Raw genomic sequence first — 21,224 nt, forward strand, 5'->3', positions numbered from 1 at the left:
CCCCGTGCTGCCCACCATCCCCTCACTCTAAAAAAAAAGGGCCCCTTGCCCCCTTTCTGTGGCCCCTTGGCACAGACATCCCCAGGGATAGCTTTAGATTTAGGTAGGGACATGTTAGGGTTAAAAAAAAAAAATTCGGCATACCTCAGTGGGTGTCCGTGGGTCCGTAGCACCTTTAGTTGCGTGACCCCAGCCCTGCTGGGTCGCTGCGGTCTGCCGACAGCCTTTTTTTGGGGCGCAGATCTTTTTTTTTTTTTTTCCTAAGCGTGTTATAAAAAGAGCGGTCCGCCACCGTTTGTTAAAGCCCACCCGCCGTCGCTTTTTTTTCGTGTTTTCTAGTGCTTTTTTGCACCCATAGGCAGCCCGTGCCACCAGTAGCAGGCGTGTACTGTGTGGCCGGACCTTACCTGTGTGTGCGGCGTGCCTCACCGCTGTCAGTGATTTATCACTGATCAGGTTTTTTTTTTTTGTGGTAAAGGTAATTTTTTCGGTTAACGCATATTTTTTTTTGCACCCATAGGCGGTCCGTGCCACCAGTAGCAGGCGTGTACTGTGTGGACGGACCGTACCTGTGTGTGCAGCCTTTCCCACCGCTGTCAGTGATTTATTACTGATCAGCGTTTTTTTTTTGTGTTCAGGCGAGTGCATTTTTTCGGGGTTAAGCGGTTTTTTATTTTATTTTTCGGGTTTTTTGTGTGGGGGTCTGTGTACAAGCCACCAGCCACTATTCTGAGCTGAGTGGCCGGACCCCCCACTGACTTCTGCGCCCCCTGCCGCCACAAGCGCTAATCAGTGCGCACACCACTGATTAGATAAACGCTTTTTTTTAGCGCAGGGCTTTTTTGCGCTAGAAGTCCCTTTTTTTTTTTTGCGGCGCCGCAAACCTCCTCTGCCCTTGACCCTGTGCCCCATGCTAGTATGAGTCCCCCTGGCGCTCATACTAGTGAAGCCCCCCAGCCAAGGTCACTGGTACCTCATACCGGAGAACTTGTCTGGGCTGAGCCAGCGGACCACGAGCCCGTGATTCCTGAGTTTGTTGGCGACTCAGGAATCAAGATTAACATCGCCGGGTTCACTGAAAAGGACTTTTTCGGTCATTTTTTCAGTGACGACTTTGTTAATCTAATGGTTACACAGACGAATCTGTACGCCCAACAGTTCGTCGCCGCTAACCCGGGCTCATTTTTAGCTAGACCGGTCATCCAGTCGATGAAGCCGAAATGAGGACCTTTTGGAGCCTTGCACTGCATATGGGTCTAGTTAAAAAACCCAGTGTCAGACAATATTGGAGTGGGGATATCTTTTACCAGACACCCCTCTACAGTATGGCCATGGCACATTCCTGGTTCGAGGCCATTCAGAAATGTTTGCATTATGCTGATAATGCGGCATGTCCCCCCCCCCACCGAACTGATCCCGCGTATGACCGCCTGTATAAAATCAGGCCGGTCATCAATCACTTTGGGGCCAGATTTTGGGAGGCCTATGTCCCTGGAAGGGAGGTCGCTATTGATGAGTCTTTCATCAGCTTTAAGGGGAGACTCAGCTTCCGGCAATACATCCCTACCAAGCGGGCGTGGTATGGCGTGAAGATGTATAAACTTTGCGTGAGTACCTCCGGGTACACTTGCAAGTTTATGGTGTATGAGGGACGAGATTCCCGCATTGAATCCCCAGATTGTTCCCCCACTCTGGGTGTTAGCTGGAAAATCGTTTAGGGCCTTTTGCACCCATTGCTAGATAAAGGTTACCACCTTTACGTGGATAACTTTTATACTAGTAACCCTCTCTTCACATCCCTCGCCGCCAGATCCACGGTCGCTTGTGGGACAGTCTGGAAGAATCAAAGAGGCCTTCCTTCCTATCCCCTGCAGACGCCTATCCCCCGGGGTGAGTCCCATGCCTTTTCCCATGAGAACCTGTTGTTGGTCCGGTATAAGGACAAGAGGGATGTCCTTATGCTCACCACTATTCATGGGAATGGCAGCACCCCTGTCCCTGTGTGAGGTACCGTGGGACCGGTCCTCAAGCCCGATTGTATTCTGGACTACAATCGGTATATGGGGGGAGTTGATGTTTCTGATCAAGTCCTCAAGCCAAATAATGCCATGTGGAAAACAAAGGTATGGTACAAAAAAGTTGCGGTTTACATGGTACAGGTTGCCATGTACAACTCTTTTGTATTGTACAAGTACGCTGGCAACACAGGGACATACCTGGAGTCCCAAGAGGAAGTTCTAAAGGCCCTCATCTATGGTGACCACCAAAGAGCGGGTCAGAGCACCTCTGGAACTTCAGGTCCCCGGATCGTCCCCGGGCCAACACTTTCCAGGTGTGATCCCCCACACTGGAAAGAAGGGACAATCTCAGAAGAAATGCAGAGTGTGTCGCAAGAGGGGGATTCGGAAGGACACCACCACTCAATGCGACACTTGCCCAGATAATCCGGGCCTCTGCATAGGCTGCTTCAGGGAGTATCACACTTCCATGGAGTACTAAACTTTCCATCCTTTGCCCTAATTTTCATTCCCCAAAATTCGACTCTAATGTACCAGTCCAGGGTACATTGTCTTCCAAATTATATACCAACCCCCCCCCCCCCCCAAATAAAAAAAAACAAAAAAAACAAAACCTTTTTCCCAATACCCCCAATATCTTTTTTTTTTCTTCCCCCTAAAAAATGGGTCATGGGACACAGAGTCAACAGCATTGGAGGTTTGCAGTTGCCTCAAATGCGTAACGCTCTCTCTCCCCACCTGAGCGGGTTGCGCATTTGAGGTAACAGAATAGGGACGGCCCCACGCATCCCCTTCCCAGAATGATGATTCAGAGTATAGAGTTTGGGGCGGGCATCATTTTTACTTTTGACTGTACTCTGAGTCATCATTCTGGGAAAATAATTGGCATATCAGTACTAAAATTCCAATTTTCTTTACCCCCCATAGTACACTTCATCCATTCCTGGAAAATAAATGAAGGGAACACCCGTCTGTTCCAAATCTCCACTTCACCCTATACACCTTCCCTAGGGGGTGTAGTTTGTAATAGGTTTACATGTGGGTGTTCCTTTCTTGTATTTTCCTCTGAATGTATGTAACTGTTAGGTCCGTAACAGACATCCGCCTAAAATGCGAAGAGTTCTCGCTCATGAGCTCTGTCGTATTTCCAGCCAACAATTCAGAGTCACATGTTAGTTGTTCCCAGAAAGATGAAGCAGAGCATAGGTTGACAATTGCAATTTTCTAAAGCTACCCTTCATCCATTCCTGGAAAATAAATTTAGGAAACACCCGTGCGTTCAAAATGTCCTCTTTACCCCTATACCCATTCCTCAGGGTGGGTACTTTCTGTAATGGTGTCACATGTGGGTGTTTCATTTTTGTATTTTCCTCAGAATGTATGTAACCGGCAGCTACTGATATGCCATAGGCCACAAATACAAACTGACCTCTATGACTTCTTATTTTCATAGTCAGGGGAAAAAAGCCCTCCAAAATTTGTAACCCAATTCCTCATATTACCCCTTGTGAAAATGTAAAAAATTTGGTAACCCCAGCATTTTAGTGTAAAAAAAATCACATTTTTCAATTTATGGCCCACCTTTCAAAAAACCTGTGAGGTATTATTTCCCACTGTACCCCTTGTTACGTTCATTGAGGGGTGTAGTTTCTAAAATGGTTTCACATGTGTTTTTTTTTTTTTTTGCTGTTTGGGGTTTTATAAATGCACATAACCCCCGACTTCAATTTCAACAAAATTTTCACTCCTTCTATTCTGAGCATTGCAGTGCGTCCACAGAGCAATTTACATCCACATATGGGGTATTTTTTTTTCTCAGACAAAATTGTTCTTCAAATTTTGGGGGCCTTTTGCCCTATTACCCAATGTGAAAATGAAACATTTGGGGTAACATTATCAATATAGTGCAAAAAAATCAAGTTTTTCACTTTTATGGCCCACTGTTCAAAAAACCTGTGAGGTGTAAGTACTCACTGTAACACTGTTACGTTCCCCGAGGCATCTAGTTTCCAAAATGTAATGCCATGTGGGTTTTTTTTTTTATTTTTTGCTGTCCTGGCACCATAGGGGCTTCCTAAATGCGGCATGCCCCCAGAGCAAAATTTGCTTCCAAAAAGCCAAAATGTGACTCCTTCTCTTCTGAGACCTGTAGTGCGCCAGCAGAGTACTTTTCACCCCCATATGGGGTGTTTTCTGAATTGGGAGAAGTTGGGCTTCAAATTTTGGGGGGGTATTTTTTGCTTTAACCCTTTGTAAAAATGTAAAATTTTTGGGAAACCAAGCATTTTAGGTAATTTTTTTTTTTTCCATATGCAAAAGTCGTGAAACCCAAGGGATTTAGTTTCCAAAACAGTATGCCATGTGTTTTTTTTTTTGTTGTCCTGCCACCATAGGGGCTTCCTAAATGTGGCATGCCCCCAGAGCAAAATTTGCTTCCAAAACGCCAAATGTGAAAACTTCTTTTCTGAGACCTGTAGTGCGCCAGCAGAGCACTTTTCACCCTCATATGGGGTGTTTTCTGAATCGGGAGGAATTGGGCTTCAAAATTGGGCTTCAAATTTTTATTTTTTTTGCTGTTTTGACACCCTAGGGGCTTCCTAAATGTGACATGCCCCCCAAAAACCATTTCAGAAAAATGTTCTCTCCAAAATCCCCTTGTCGCTCTTTCCCTTCTGAGCCCTCTACTGCGCCCGCCGAACACTTTACATAGACATATGAGGTATGTGCTTACTCAAAAGAAATTGGGCTACAAAAACAAGTACACATTTTCTCCTTTTACTCCTTGCAAACATTCAAAAATTGGGTCTACAAGAACATGCGAGTGTAAAAAATGAAGATTTTGAATTTTCTCCTTCACTTTGCTGCTATTCCTGTGAAACACCTAAAGGGTTAAAACACTGACTGAATGTCATTTTGAATACTTTGGGGGGTGCAGTTTTTATAATGGGGTCATTTGTGGGGTATTTCTAATATGAAGACCCTTCAAATCCACTTCAAAACTGAACTGGTCCCTGAAAAATATCGAGTTTGAAAATTTTGTGAAAAATTGGAAAATTGCTGCTGAACTTTGAAGCCCTCTGGTGTCTTCCAAAAGTAAAAACTCATCAATTTTATGATGCAAACATAAAGTGGACATATTGTATATGTGAATAATAAAAAAAAAAAATGGAATATCCATTTTCCTTACAAGCAGAGAGCTTCAAAGTTTGAAAAATGCAACATTTTCAATTTTTTTATGACATTTTGGGACTTTTCACCAAGAAAGGATGCAAGTTACCACAAAATTTTACCACTATGTTAAAGTAGAATATGTCACGAAAAAACAATCTTGGAATCAGAATGATAGATAAAAGAATTCCAGAGTTATTAATGTTTAAAGTGACAGTGGTCAGATGTTCAAAAAACGCTCTGGTCCTTAAGGCCAAAATGGGCTTGGTCCTTAAGGGGTTAAGTTGTTGACATATGCATCATCACCTAACTATCTGTATTACACATAAACAAGAGGCAATAAAGTTGGAAAAGCAGGGTGGCTGTCATAACTAGTGTTGCTCACGAATATTCGCAATTCGAATTTTTGTTGCGAATATTACGAATTTCGCGAATAAAATTCGCTATTACGAATATTCGTCTTTTTTTCAAACTGTTTTGAAAACTGAGCACATTGTAGGGATCTCCTTCGACTGATAAATGCAATGCTTGTATTATTAAATTAACCTCTTAAGGACGCAGGGCGTATGGATACGCCCTGCATTCCGAGTCCTTAAGGACGCAGGGCGTATCCATACGCCCGTGGGAATTCCGGTCCCCACCGCTAGCCGGTTGGGGACCGGAGCCGGATGCCTGCTGAAATCGTTCAGCAGGTATCCCGGCATATCGCCCAGGGGGGTCATTATGCCCCCCCATGTCGGCGATCGCCGCAGATCGCTGGACAATTCAGTCCAGCGATCTGCGGCGATTCCAGGTCAATCGGGTCTCCAGTGACCCGGTGACCCGGAATTACTGGCTATTCGGGCCGTCTCTGACGGCCCCGAACAGCCAGAGCCTGCAGGGGTGAGGTGGCACTGGTGCCACCTCACGATCGCCCTGATTCGTCGGCCGGATTACCGGCCGACCAATCAGGGCGCCTGCTGCGGGTGTCACTCCCACAACCGCTCCGCCCCTCTTCCGGAGGGCGTGAGCGGGTGCGGGAAGACAACCCCGGGTGCTGGGGACCCCGATCCCCGGCGTCCATGTTGGGATCGGGGCCCCAGGAGCGACGGCGGTGGCGAGGGACTTTCCTGCGATGAAGCAGCAGCAGGAGGTGAGTGACAGCCTCCTGCTGTTGCTTAGCAACAGCTCCCAGCATGCAAAAAGGGCATGCTGGGAGCTGTAGTTATGCAACAGCAGGAGGCAGACTACCACAACTTCCAGCATTCCCTTATGGGCATGCTGGGACTTATGGTTTTGCAACAGCTGGAGGCACATTTTTTCTATGGAAAAGTGTACCTTCAGCTGTTGTATAACTACAACTCCCAGCTTGCACAAACAGCTAAAGTGCATGCTGGGAGTTGTAGTGGTGCATCTGCTGGTTGCATAACTACAACTCCCAGCATGCCCGTTGGCTGTCGGTGACTGCTGAGAGTTGTAGTTTTGCAACAGCTGAAGACACACTGGTTGTGAAACTTAGAGTTTTTTTTTTTACCTAACTCAGTGTTTCACGACCGGTGTGCCTCCAGCTGTTGCAAACTACAACTCCCAGCAGTCACCTTACACCATGCACCGTACATGCTGGGAGTTGTAGTTTTGCAACAGCTGGAGGCACACTGGTTTTGAAACACTGAGTAAGGTCAGAAACTCCGTGATACATAACCAGTGTGCCTACAGCTGTTGCAAAACTAAAACTCTCAGCATGTACAGTCTGTCAGCGCATGCTGGGAGTTGTAGTTTTGCAACAGCTGGATGTCCCCCCCCCCAATGTGAATGTACAGGGTACACTCACATTGGCGGAGGCTTACAGTAAGTATCGGGCTGCAAGTTTGATCTGCGTCAAATTTTCTGCAACAGCTCAAACTGCCAGCGAGAAACTACTGTGAACCCCCGCCCGTGCGATTGTACCCTAAAAACACTACACTACACTAACAAAACATAAAATAAAAAGTAAAAAACACTACATATACATATACCCCTACACAGCCCCCCTCCCCTCCCCAATAAAAATGAAAAAGGTCTGGTACGCCACGGTTTCCAAAACGGAGCCTCCAGCTGTTGCAAAACAACAACTCCCAGTATTGTCGGACAGCCGTTGACTGTCCAGGCATGCTGGGAGTTTTACAACAGCTGGAGGCACCCTGTTTGGGAATCACTGGCGTAGAATACCCCTATGTCCACCCCTATCCAACCCCTAATTTAGGCCTCAAATGCGCATGGCGCTCTCACTTTGGAGCCCTGTCGTATTTCAAGGCAACAGTTAAGGGTCACATATGGGGTATCGCCGTACTCGGGAGAAATTGGGCTTCAAATTTTGGGGGGTATTTTCTGCTTTTACCCTTTTTAAAAATGTAAAGTTTTTGGGAAAAGAAGCATTTTAGGTAAAAATTATTATTTATTTTTTTTACATATGCAATAGTCGTGAAACGCCTGTGGGGTATTAAGGTTCACTTAACCCTTTGTTACATTCCCCGAGGGCTCTAGTTTCCAAAATGGTATGCCATGTGTTTTTTTTTTTGCGGTCCTGGCACCATAGGGGCTTCCTAAATGCGGCATGCCCCCAGAGAAAAATTTGCTGTCAAAAAGCCAAATGTGACTCCTTCTCTTCTGAGACCTGTAGTGCGCCAACAGAGCACTTTTCACCCCCATATGGGGTGTTTTCTGAATCGGGAGAAATTGGGCTTCAAATTTTGGGGGGTATTTTCTGCTTTAACCCTTTGTATAAATGTAAATTTTTTGGGAAACCAAGCATTTTAGGTAAATTTTTTTTATTTTTTTTTTACATATGCAAAAGTCGTGAAACACCTGTAGGGTATTAAGGTTCACTTTACCCCTTTTTACGTTCCCCGAGGGGTCTAGTTTCCAAACTGGTATGCCATGTGTTTTTTTTTTGCTGTCCTGGCACCATAGGGGCTTCCTAAATGCGTCATGCCCCCAGAGCAAAATTTCCTTAAAAAAAGCCAAATGTGACTCCTTCTCTTCTGAGATCTGTAGTGCGCCAGCAGAGCACTTTTCACCCCCATATGGGGTGTTTTCTGAATCGGGATAAATTGGGCTTCAAATTTTGGGGGGTATTTTCTGCTATTACCCTTTTTAAAATGTAAAACTTTAGGGAAACCAAGCATTTTAGGTAAAAAAATTTTTTTTTTTTTTTTACATATGCAAAAGTCGTGAATCACCTGTAGGGTATTAAGGTTCACATTACCCCTTGTTACGTTCCCCGAGGGGTCTAGTTTCCAAAATGGTATGCCATGTGGGGTTTTTTGCTGTTCTGGCACCATAGGGGCTTCCTAAAGGTGACATGCCCCCCAAAAACCATTTGTCGCTCCTTCCCTTCTGAGCCCTCTACTGCGCCCGCCGAACACTTTACATAGACATATGAGGTATGTGCTTACTCGAGAGAAATTGGGTTTCAAATATAAGTAAAAATTTTCTCCTTTTTACCCCTTGCAAAAATTCAAAAATTGGGTCTACAAGAACATGCGAGTGTAAAAAATGAAGATTGTGAATTTTCTCCTTCACTTTGCTGCTATTCCTGTGAAACACCTAAAGGGTTAAAACGCTTACTGAATGTCATTTTGAATACTTTCGGGGGTGCAATTTTTATAATGGGGTCATTTATGGGGTATTTCTAATATGAAGACCCTTCAAATCCACTTCAAACCTGAACTGGTCCCTGAAAAAAAGCGAGTTTCAAAATTTTGTGAAAAATTGGAAAATTGCTGCGGAACTTTGAAGCCCTCTGGTGTCTTCCAAAAGTAAAAACTATATAAAGTAGACATATTGTATATGTGAATAAAAAAAAATTATTTGGAATATCCATTTTCCTTACAAGCAGAGAGCTTCAAAGTTAGAAAAATGCAAAATTTTCAAATTTTTCATCAAATTTTGGGATTTTTCACCAAGAAAGGATGCAAGTTACCACAAAATTTTACCACTAAGTTAAAGTAGAATATGTCACGAAAAAACAGTCTCGGAATCAGAATGATAACTAAAAGCATTCCAGAGTTATTAATGTTTAAAGTGACAGTGGTCAGATGTTCAAAAAATGGCCGAGTCCTGAAGGTGAAAAAGGGCTCAGTCCTTAAGGGGTTAAAGACCCAGGGACAAGACTGTGAGGCGAAAGGTTTATGCATGCGAATATTCGTGGAAATTCATTGGCCTGTGAGCCAATGAGAGTTCTGCAAGCACAGTAGTCAGAGCTTAGCAATGTCCCTAGCAACGTCCCTCGCATGACGTTATAGCGCGCATGTGCAGATGTGCGAAATTTCGCAATTAATTTCGCATTCGCAATATTTCGCGATTCAAAAAAATGTCACGAATATAACGAATATTCGAATTTCACGAATATGGGACGAATATTCGTCCTCATATTCGCGAAATATCGCGAATTCGAATATGGCATATGCCGCTCATCACTAGTCCTAACTATAGAGGGTACAGAGGCTGCAGTTATTCCTGATCCCTGGAGTCTGAGGGGACCCCCCCCCCCCCCTAGTCTCTCTGGCACAAATGAGAAATGCAGTAAGTTATTTAAAAGGGTCCTAGAAACATGGCGGGACCAGAGCTACATTATCAATCTGTCATGGTTTTCAAGAACTCTGCTGCCATCACACGACAGGACAGATTTTCATCCTCTGATCACTGTTGAAGTTCACATGATGATAGTAAACAGAGAGTAGATAGATAGCTAGACAGACAGATATGAGTTAGATAGATGATATATAGATATATAGATAGATACATAAGTAGGAGAACACAGCAGCACAAAGATATAGATGAAATATGAAATGCTATATTGCTATAATGAAAAATGAAAAATTGAGGTGCTTTGCTTACCATTTGGCCAAATAGTGTGTACCATCCCACCATAAGTGACCTCATTGGGACAGACCCTACACTATGAATGTGCCTCTGTGCAGTCAGTTACTAGGCTTGTAAGGTCTAAGACATCCAGCACCTTGTAAAATGGGTGGGGTGCAGGAACCAACATGGAGGTAGCCACTCCCCCCCCCCCCATATGTGCAATACAAAAAAGGATAAGTTTGCCAGAACATACTGACGCACAACTATTTTATGGACTTGGCATACAGGTGCACGCTGCTAGGCTAAATATACACAAGCAGGAAAATACAGCAACACACTGCTAGCACAAAGATGTAGATGAAATATGAAATGCTATATTGCTATAATGAAAAATGAAAAATTGAGGTGCTTTGCTTACGATTTGGCCACATAGTGTGTACCATCCCACCACAATAAGGTGACCTCATGTCTCAGACCATACAAGCCTGGTAACTGACTGTTCAGAGGCACATTGATAGTGTAGGGTCTGTCCCAATGAGGTCACCTTACCGTGGTGGGATGGTACACACCATTTGGCCAAATGGTAAGCGAAGAACCTCAATTTTTCATTATAGCAACATAGCATTTTATATTTCATATTTATCTTTGTGCTAGCAGTGTGCTGCTGTATTCTCCAGCTTGTGTAAATTTGGCCTAGCAGTGTGCACCTGTATGCCGGGTCCATGCAACAGTTGTGTATCAGTATGTGCTGACTAACTTATCCCTTTTTAGATAGATATGATATAGAGAAATAAATAGATAGATAGATATGGTATAGATAAACAAATAGATAGATAGATATGAGATAGATAGATGATAAATAAATAAATAGATAGAAAGATAAATAGATGGATAGATAGAAACAGCACAGTCCAGGAAAGCAGCACACCAACAAAAAGAGGTGCTCAAGTCCCTGCTATGTCCTGTCCGAGTCCAGGACCCACTACAGCTACAATATCCAAAAGGCAGAGGAACTCCAGTAGATTAAAAAAGGTGATTTATTCACACAAACATGAGGCCTCACAATTGTGTGAATAAATCACTTTTTTTTTTTTCATCTACTGGAGTTTCGCTGCCTTTTGGATATTGCATAGATAGATAGTTATGAGACAGATAGATACAATAATATCTCACATAAGTGAGTTTTTAATATGTTATTCCATCTTTTCATGCAATAACTAAAATAATCACTGCTACCAGTAGTGAGGGCAATCTGTATAAGGCTGGGTTCACACTACGTTTTGTCCCATACGGGAGCGCATACGGCAGGGGGGAGCTAAAAGCTCGCGCTCCCGTATGTGACCATATGCGCTCTCGTATGCCATTCATTTCAATGAGCCGACTGGAGTGAAACGTTCGGTCCGGTCGGCTCATTTTTGCGCCGTATGCGCTTTTACAACCGGACCTAAAACCGTGGTCGGCTCATTGAAATGAATGGCATACGGGAGCGCATACGGTCACATACGGGAGCGCGAGCTTTTAGCTCCCCCCTGCCGTATGCGCTCCCGTATGGGACAAAACGTAGTGTGAACCCAGCCTTACAGTGTTTAATGTTGCGTCCTCTCAAAATAACTCAGCACACAACCATTAATGTCTAAACCTTGGCAACAAACTCACTTATGGGAGATATTGTATATAATGTGATGAGTGGACTCACTTATGGGAGATACTGTATATATAATGTGAGGGGTGGACTCACTTATGGGAGATACTGTATATATAATGTGAGGGGTGGAGTCACTTATGGGAGATACTGTATATAATGTGAGGGGTGGAGTCACTTATGGGAGATACTGTATATATAATGTGAGGGGTGGACTCACTTATGGGAGATACTGTATATATAATGTGAGGGGTGGACTCACTTATGGGATATACTGTATATATAATGTGAGGGGTGGACTCACTTATGGGAGATACTGTATATATAATGTGAGGGGTGGACTCACTTATGGGAGATACTGTATATAATGTCAGGGGTGGACTCACTTATGGGAGATACTGTATATAATGTGAGGGGTGGACTCACTTATGGGAGATACTGTATATATAATGTGAGGGGTGGACTCACTTATGGGAGATACTGTATATATAATGTGAGGGGTGGAGTCACTTATGGGAGATACTGTATATATAATGTGAGGGGTAGACTCACTTATGGGAGATACTGTATATAATGTGAGGGGTGGACTCACTTATGGGATATACTGTTTATATAATGTGAGGGGTGGAGTCACTTATGGGAGATACTGTATATATAATGTGAGGGGTGGAATCACTTATGGGATATACTGTATATATAATGTGAGGGGTGGACTCACTTATGGGATATACTGTATATATAATGTGAGGGGTGGACTCACTTATGGGATATACTGTATATATAATGTGAGGGGTGGAGTCACTTATGGGAGATACTGTATATATAATGTGAGGAGTGGACTCACTTATGGGAGATATTGTATATAATGTGAGGGGGGGACTCACTTATGGGAGATACTGTATATATAATGTGAGGGGTGGACTCACTTATGGGAGATACTGTATATAATGTGAGGGGTGGACTCACTTATGGGAGATACTGTATACAATGTGAGGGGTGGAGTCACTTATGGGAGATACTGTATATATAATGTGAGGGGTGGAGTCACTTATGGGATATACTGTATATATAATGTGATGGGTGGAGTCACTTATGGGAGATACTGTATATATAATGTGAGGGGTGGACTCACTTATGAGAGATACTGTATATATAATATGAGGGGTGGACTCACTTATGGGAGATACTGTATATATAATGTGAGGGGTGGACTCACTTATGGGATATACTGTATATATAATGTGAGGGGTGGACTCACTTATAGGAGATACTGTATATAATGTGAGGGGTGTACTCACTTATGGGATATACTGTATATATAATGTGAGGGGTGGAGTCACTTATGGGATATACTGTATATAATGTGAGGGGTGGAGTCACTTATGGGAGATACTGTATATATAATGTGAGGGGTGGACTCACTTATGGGATATACTGTATATATAATGTGAGGGGTGTACTCACTTATGGGAGATACTGTATATATAATGTGTGGGGTAGAGTCACTTATGGGAGATACTGTATATATAATGTGAGGGGTGGGGTCACTTATGGGAGATACTGTATATAATGTGAGGGGTGGACTCACTTATGGGATATACTGTATATATAATGTGAGGGGTGGACTCACTTATGGGAGATACTGTATATAATGTGAGGGGTGGACTCACTTATGGGAGATACTGTATATAATGTGAGGGGTAGACTCACTTATGGGAGATACTGTATATATAATGTGAGGGGTGGAGTCACTTATGGGAAATACTGTATATATAATGTGAGGGGTGGAGTCACTTATGGGAGATACTGTATATATATAATGTGAGGGGTGGACTCACTTATGGGAGATACTGTATATATAATGTGAGGGGTGGAGTCACTTATGGGAGATACTGTATATATAATGTGAGGGGTGGACTCACTTATGGGAGATACTGTACATATAATGTGAGGGGTGGAGTCACTTATGGGATATACTGTATATATAATGTGAGGGGTGGAGTCACTTATGGGAGATACTGTATATATAATGTGAGGGGTGGAGTCACTTATGGGAGATACTGTATATATAATGTGAGGGGTGGAGTCACTTATGGGAGATACTGTATATAGATATAATGTGAGGGGTGGACTCACTTATGGGAGATACTGTATATAATGTGAGGGGTGGACTCACTTATGGGAGATACTGTATATAATGTGAGGGGTGGACTCACTTATGGGATATACTGTATATAGTGTGAGGGGTGGAGTCACTTATGGGATATACTGTATATATAATGTGAGGGGTGGACTCACTTATGGGATATACTGCATATATAATGTGAGGGGTGGACTCACTTATGGGATATACTGTATATATAATGTGAGGGGTGGACTCACTTATGGGAGATACTGTATATATAATGTGAGGGGTGGACTCACTTATGGGATATACTGTATATATAATGTGAGGGGTGGACTCACTTATGGGAGATACTGTATATAATGTGAGGGGCGGAGTCACTTATGGGAGATAAAGTATATATAATGTCTCCGCTGTCTCGTGGACACAGCTTCACATCAAGTTTATACCGAATCTCAAGGAAAGACACGCTGGTTGCTTAACTGATGTAATCTTTACTGAGATATAATGAAAGTGGTAAAACAAACATATGAAAGACAAATATAAGCATGGCTATTCAAGTGCCTTACATTATGCATAGCTAATACATAGATAGTCTAACATGTGCTCACTTACTACACACTGAAAACACACATTCTCTATCTACAATGCCAAGCATCTCTCTACACAAGATAACTAGCTATTCCATACTCACAGGCTTTGGTATTTATCAGATTTGCAGTCTGTATTAGCTTTTAGAAGTCCTGTGGATCTGGTCACTGTGGTGGCTGGAGCTGGAATGAATGAAACATGCCGGGGCTAGCCCTAGGCTTTAGAAAGAAGGCCCGCCTCTAGGCTTCAAGAAAATGGAGGGTCTTAAAGGGACAGACCCTGCTGAGTGCCAAGCATGTAAAATACATTGCGAAGGCAGCACACTCCCCACCTGGCATACTTTTTGTTATGCCACTAACCCTTGGACAGGAGTAAAACTACTTCAGAAATTGGCCTTGCATACACTTTGGGAATGCCCTGTCTAACAATCCTAACTTCAACCTTTCTAACTCTAGCATCACTACTAGGATCAGTCCCCACAATGAGTCCAATAGGCCACTCGTTCCTGTGGGCCTGAGAGTCTTTCAGTAAAACAACGTCTCCAACTTGTAAATTGGGCTTGTCATCTTGCCATTTCTTGCATGGCTGGAATATTATCAGGTATTCCTGTCTCCACCTCTTCCAGAAAATGTCCGCAAGACTTTGAACTTGTTTCCATTGCTTGGTGTACAAGTCCTTGAGTGAATTGTGTTGAGAAATCTCTTCCTTTTTCAGAAGGCCTTGGATTTCTTCTTTAAAGACTTCCTGTTGGATGCATCTGATGATCGTGACCTTGGCTTGTTCAAGGTGGTCGTTGCTACGCTGATCAGTATTGATAGCTCTGCAGGAGGATCTGGCTAGACAGATAAGTTTTCCGATTGCACGGGTCAGTGACTTCCGGCTGGAAAACCTTTCAAATCTATGGGCGCCCAGACTGTCTCTTGTAACTAAAGTCCTACAAACTGCCACTTGAGGTCTTACCTCTTTGTCTTGATCTGGTTCTATGAACTGAAAGGCCTCTACCTGAGTAGTTTCTTTGGTTTCTAGTTTACGAAGAAAGGATGGACCTACGAACCAGTTAGTTTGCTTGAGTGCAGTGGCTGGCACCAGTCTCGTCCCATGATCAGCTGGGTTCTTGTCTGTGCTGATGTAATGCCACTGTTCTGGACTTGTAGACTTTCTGATACGTGTCACTCTGTTGGCCACATATGTATAAAATCTTCTTGAAGCATTGTGAATATATCCTAACACAATCTTGCTGTCTGTATAAAAGTTAATTGCATGGATCTTGATGTCCAGTTCTGTTGTAATCATGTCTGCCATCTCTACAGCTAAGACAGCAGCACAAAGTTCTAGACGTGGGACAGTGTGAGCCGGTCTGGGAGCCAGCTTAGATTTTCCCATGAGGAACCCGACATGGCTTTGTCCCTCAGTGTCTATTACCCTAAGGTAGGCGACAGATGCGATAGCCATAGTCGAGGCGTCAGAGAATATGCATATTTCTCTTCTCTTTGTAGCAGACAAGGAAACAGATACGTATGGTCTAGGGATGTTGAGTTGTTCAAGCTCTAACAATGAGTCTTTCCACAACTTCCACTGCATTTCCTTCTCTTCAGGTAGAGGTACGTCCCAGTCACTTTGTTCTTGCTCAGTAGTGATCTGTCTCAAAAGAGCTTTACCTTGCATGATGATGGGTGCTACGAACCCCAGGGGGTCATAAAGACTGTTGACTGTAGATAGGACACCTCTTTTTGTGAATGGCTTCTCTTCTCTGGAGACCCTGAAGGTGAAACTGTCAGTCTTCAGGTCCCAACTAATCCCAAGACTTCTTTGCAAGGGTGGTGATTCTGTTCCTAGATCCAAGTCTTTGAGGTCTTTAGCACGGTCTTCCATTGGAAATGCTTCCATGACTCTGTTGCTGTTGGAAGCTAGCTACCTTGTTCAGTCTTATGTTGGATTCTGCCAACATTTCTCTTGTACTTTTCAGGACGTTGATAGCTTCTTCGTTGCTGGAGAAAGAAGCAAGTCCATCATCTACGTAGAAGTTCTTCATGACGAACTGTGTGGCTTCTTGACCATGTCTTTCACCTTGCTGTGCTGCTCGTCTCAGGTTGTAGATAGCTACAGCTGGAGAAGGGCTGTTTCCAAACACATGTACCTTCATCCTGTACTCTGTGATTTCTTTGTTAAAGTCATTGTCTGCATACCACAGGAACCTTAAGTAGTCTCTGTGATCTTCACGAACAAGGAAACAGTAGAACATCTGTTGTACGTCTGCTGTCACTGCTACGAGTTCTTTTCTGAACCTGATGAGTACTCCAAGGAGTGTGTTGTTCAGGTCAGGTCCGCTGAGAAGGACATCATTTAGTGAGATGCCTTGGTGTTTCGCACTAGAGTCAAAAACTACGCGTATCTGGCCTGGTTTCTTAGGATGGTAAACCCCAAATATTGGTAAGTACCAGTGTTCTTGGTTCTCTTGTAGTGGTGGTGCCCTTTCAGCTTGATCGTTATCAAAGATCTTCTGCATGAAGGCTTGGAAGTGTTTCTTCATATTTGGCTTTCTTTGTAGCATGTGCTGTAACGAGGTGAAGCGTTTCTCTGCTTGTACTTTGTTGTCAGGAAGGCGATGGCGTGGTGACCGGAAGGGTAGAGGGGCTACCCAGCTGCCTGATTTGTCTCTGAAGACTTCTCTGTCCATAATCTCAAGGAAGAGAGTATCTTCCACCGAGGGTGCTAGCTTGTCGTCATCTCGTGTTCTTTCAAACACCTTACATCCCAGTTCATCTGTATCTCCAGTTGAGGCTAAGTCTTCCATGCACCTCTGGATACTCTGATGATATGTTGGGTTAACAAGTCTCTCTTTAATGTGTAGACTGTTGGTACATGGGCAAAGACAAGATGTGCGACCATTCTGTAACAGATGTGTTCTGTAGACATTCACCTTTTCTGGTTTGTGGAGTCCGTCTAGACATACTTCTCCAACGATGACCCATCCGAGATCAAGGCGTTGTGCAAATGGTGCATTGTGTGGCCCATTGTACTGTTCTCTGACTTTGTGCACTCTGAGGATATCTCTCCCAAGTAGAAGGATGATTGCAGCATCTGGATCTAGTGCTGGTATCTGGTCTGCTATTCGCACCAGATAGGGGTGATGACGAGCAACTTCAGGTGTGGGGATCTCTGACCTGTCGTCTGGTATCTCATCACATTCTATGAGGGTAGGAAGAGTCACCTTTGTCTTTCCATCTAATGACTCAATGATGTAGTTGTTTGCTCTTTTCCCTGTTGTCTCTACAACTCCAGAACAACTCTTCAGGGTGTATGGAGTTGGACTTCCTTTGTCACCGAAGAGGTCAAAGAACTCTGTTTTTGCCAGAGATCTGTTACTCTGTTCATCCAAGACTGTGTACATCTTGATTGCTTTTTCTCTGAAGCCTGCAGGATACACCTTGACTAAGCATATTTTGGAACATGATCTGGGGCGGCCCTGCTCTGTACAGATCTCAGTGCGCTTTGAGGTTACTGCTGGCGTTGTACTCTCGCCTTGCTCCCCACCATGATCTTCTTGAGTTGCTGGAACTTCTTGTTTCCATGGTGGTGGTCCTGGGTGCAGTGCTGACAGGTGTTTGTCACTGTTGCACTCTGTGCATTTTATTGTTTTTGTACAGTCTTTTGCAAGATGCTGAATTGAAGCGCAACATCTGAAACAAATGTGATTGTCTTTAAGGTAAGCTTTGCGCTCTTCTAATGTCCTACTTCTGAAACTGCGACATTTTCTTAGTGGATGAGGCTTGTTGTGGATGAGACATATTTTGTCTGGCTCCTCAACTTTCTTACTTGCGCTGTCTTCCTGATTGACTGCAGACTCAGGCGAGACTTCTGTCTTCCGTACAGAAACTGTTGCTCTGCGTTCTTTGTAAGGCGTTGGATGTTTTTGCTCTACCTTTGGGGAGCTTGCAGTTCTCTTGTTCAGGAAAGCAAAGCTTGGATCATTGCGTGTTTCAGCTTGGTCTACGATGAATTCAGCAAGGAAGGCAAATGGTGGAAATGCGACTCGATGTTCTTTCTTGTATCTTGATGCTTGAGTGACCCACCTTTCCTGCAAGTTGAAAGGAAGTTTCTCGATTATGGGATCAACTCCACGTGCTGTATCTAAGTATGAGAGACCTGGCAGATATCCACTAGACTTAGCGGCTTCTATTTCTAAGAGTAGGTCCCCAAACCCTCTCAGCTTTTGATTGTCTTTGTTTGTCATTCTTGGATAGTTTTCTATCCTCTTCAGAAGAGCATCTTCAATCACTTCAGGTGACCCATAGCAGTGTTCTAGTCTCCTCCACACCATTGCAAGTCCTGCTGCTGCGTCATGAACATGTACTGATCTGATTCTTTGGGCTTGCTCAGTGGACTCTGGTCCTAGCCATTTGACGAGCAGATCAAGCTTTTCTCTGTCTGTCAGATCTAAGTCTTGGGTACCGCTTAGGAAAGATGACTTCCAGGCCCAGTAGTTTTCTGGGCGGTCGTCGAATTTCATTAGACCAGCGCTCACTATCTCACGGCGCATCAGGAATCTTGCTACCTCTGTAGCTCTTGCTGCATCTGGTGAATACTTCCTGGGTGTAAACTCAGGGTATGGCTGCGGCTGGTAAGGCTGATGAGGTACTTGACTAAGTCTGCTTTGTTCTCCTCTATTGTAAGTCTTTCTGCTATAATCCAGACTTGTATTTGCTTGAGGAGGGAGTAAATCAGCATCCGTTTGCACTCTTGTCAGGTTGGCAGATTGGTCTCTGAGCATGCATCCACTTGACTTCCTACCCTGAGGTTCTAATTCAGTCTTGCAGTGTTGCATAGTATCAAAGTTGCTTATTGCTGGTGGAGTCAATGATGGTCTTGGTGCATAATTGAACTGCTGGTCAGTGTACATGGTTGCTTGTGACTGTATGTACTCTCGGGTACGTTGGCTTGCGCTGAGGGGTGACATCTGGGTTTCTATGTCAGCGAACTGAGCTTCGGCAGCCCTTGTGAGAACTTCTGCCTCGGCTAAGGCTGCTGCAGCGTTTTTCTGCTGTTGCAGTAAGTGTAAAGATGCTTGCACTTCAGCTTTTCTTCTAAGTGCTTCAGATTCACTTTTTGCTTGTTCTTTCATCAATTCAGCTTCCTGCTTTGCATAGGACGCCATTGCACAAGCTGCCTCTGCTTTCGCTCTTGCCTTAGTTGCTCTGGCGCTAGCGGATGACAGGCTAGTGGTGCTTGAGTGTCTAGAACTATGGCGTTTAAATCTTGTTGCATCGGTGCTAACCGAAGTTAGATTTGTTTGACTGGACGCTCTAGACAATGTTGTGCACCTAGATCTACTTCTTGGCAAGGTGTCTTCCTCTTTATAGGAGCATTGAGGGTTAACTGTCAGAGTGCTGTTCTCTGGGTTCTGCATCTTGATTTAGCTGGCAGCGTAGATAATGATGATGATTGGACACAGCACAGCGGTGTTATAGCACGTGAGAGAATTAGTTTCACTTTCTAGTGCTTCGCGCCCTTACTCCGACACAGACTGCAGGGCACAGGATTTATGAGTCTGAGGCTGCGGACGATTCAAAGCTGATTAACTGCTTCTGATAACGTTTTAAAAGCCTTTTTACTATAATGTCTCCGCTGTCTCGTGGACACAGCTTCACATCAAGTTTATACCGAATCTCAAGGAAAGACACGCTGGTTTCTTAACTGATGTAATCTTTACTGAGATATAATGAACACACGCGGTAAAACTGTAAAACAAACATATGAAAGACAAATATAAGCATGGCTATTCAAGTGCCTTACATTATGCATAGCTAATACATAGATAGTCTAACATGTGCTCACTTACTACACACTGAAAACACACATTCTCTATCTACAATGCCAAGCATCTCTCTATACAAGATAACTAGCAATTCCATACTCACAGGCTTTGGTATTTATCAGATTTGCAGTCTGTATTAGCTTTTAGAAGTTGTCACGATTCGGCTTCCAGGTAGTGGATCCTCTGTGTCAGCGAGGGATTGGCGTGGACCGTGCTAGTGGACCGGTTCTAAGAGGCTACTGGTTTTCACCAGAGCCCGCCGCAAAGCGGGATGGTCTTGCTGCGGCAGTAGCAACCAGGTCGTATCCACTAGCAACGGCTCTACCTCGCTGACTGCTGAGAAGGCGTGGGACAGAAGGACTAGGCAGAGGCAAGGTCAGACGTAGCAGAAGGTCGGGGGCAGGCGGCAAGGTTCGTAGTCAGGATGGGTAGCAGAAGTTCAGGTACACAGGCTTTGGACACACTAAACGCTTTCACTGGCACAAGGCAACAAGATCCGGCAAGGGAGTGCATGGGAGGAGATCAGATATAGCCAGGGAGCAGGTGGAAGCCAATTAAGCTAATTGGGCCAGGCACCAATCATTGGTGCACTGGCCCTTTAAGTCTCAGAGAGCTGGCGCGCGCGCGCCCTAGAGAGCGGAGCCGCGCGCGCCAGCACATGACAGCAGGGGACCGGGACGGGTAAGTGACCTGGGATGCGATTCGCGAGCGGGCGCGTCCCGCTGTGCGAATCGCATCCCCAACGGCCATGACAGTGCAGCGCTCCCGGTCAGCGGGACTGACCGGGGCGCTGCAGGGAGAAAGACGCCGTGAGCGCTCCGGGGAGGAGCGGGGACCCGGAGCACTAGGCGTAACAGTACCCCCCCCCTTAGGTCTCCCCTTCTCTTTGTCCGGTAACTGCCTCCCCTGGGATGAGGACACCGGGAAAGAATGGAGGGTTTCCTCAACGGCAGGCAGTACAGCAGGAGTGGGAATGGGGAGGGAGGGCAGAGGGCGAGGCCTGGCACGGGGCAGTGTGACACCAGGACGGGGGCCATGGGG

The 21,224-nt window shown here is 44.5% G+C and overlaps 1 protein-coding gene across 2 annotated transcripts in view; it reads right to left on the reverse strand.

Annotated features, from left to right (window-relative positions):
- Positions 1 to 16,098: 16,098 nt before the first annotated feature.
- LOC130272522 (uncharacterized) overlaps positions 16,099 to 21,224 on the reverse strand; it is a 33,415-nt gene continuing 28,289 nt past the window's right edge. For both annotated transcript variants that reach the window (XM_056518376.1, XM_056518375.1), the window contains exon 2: positions 16,099 to 20,106. In XM_056518376.1, coding sequence (XP_056374351.1) covers positions 16,224 to 19,775 — 3,552 coding nt within the window. In that variant the 5' untranslated portion in view covers positions 19,776 to 20,106 and the 3' untranslated portion in view covers positions 16,099 to 16,223. The remainder of the gene's footprint in view (positions 20,107 to 21,224) is intronic.

Source organism: Hyla sarda, chromosome 5 (genome assembly GCF_029499605.1).
Source record: "Hyla sarda isolate aHylSar1 chromosome 5, aHylSar1.hap1, whole genome shotgun sequence".
NCBI classification, from domain to species: domain Eukaryota; kingdom Metazoa; phylum Chordata; class Amphibia; order Anura; family Hylidae; genus Hyla; species Hyla sarda.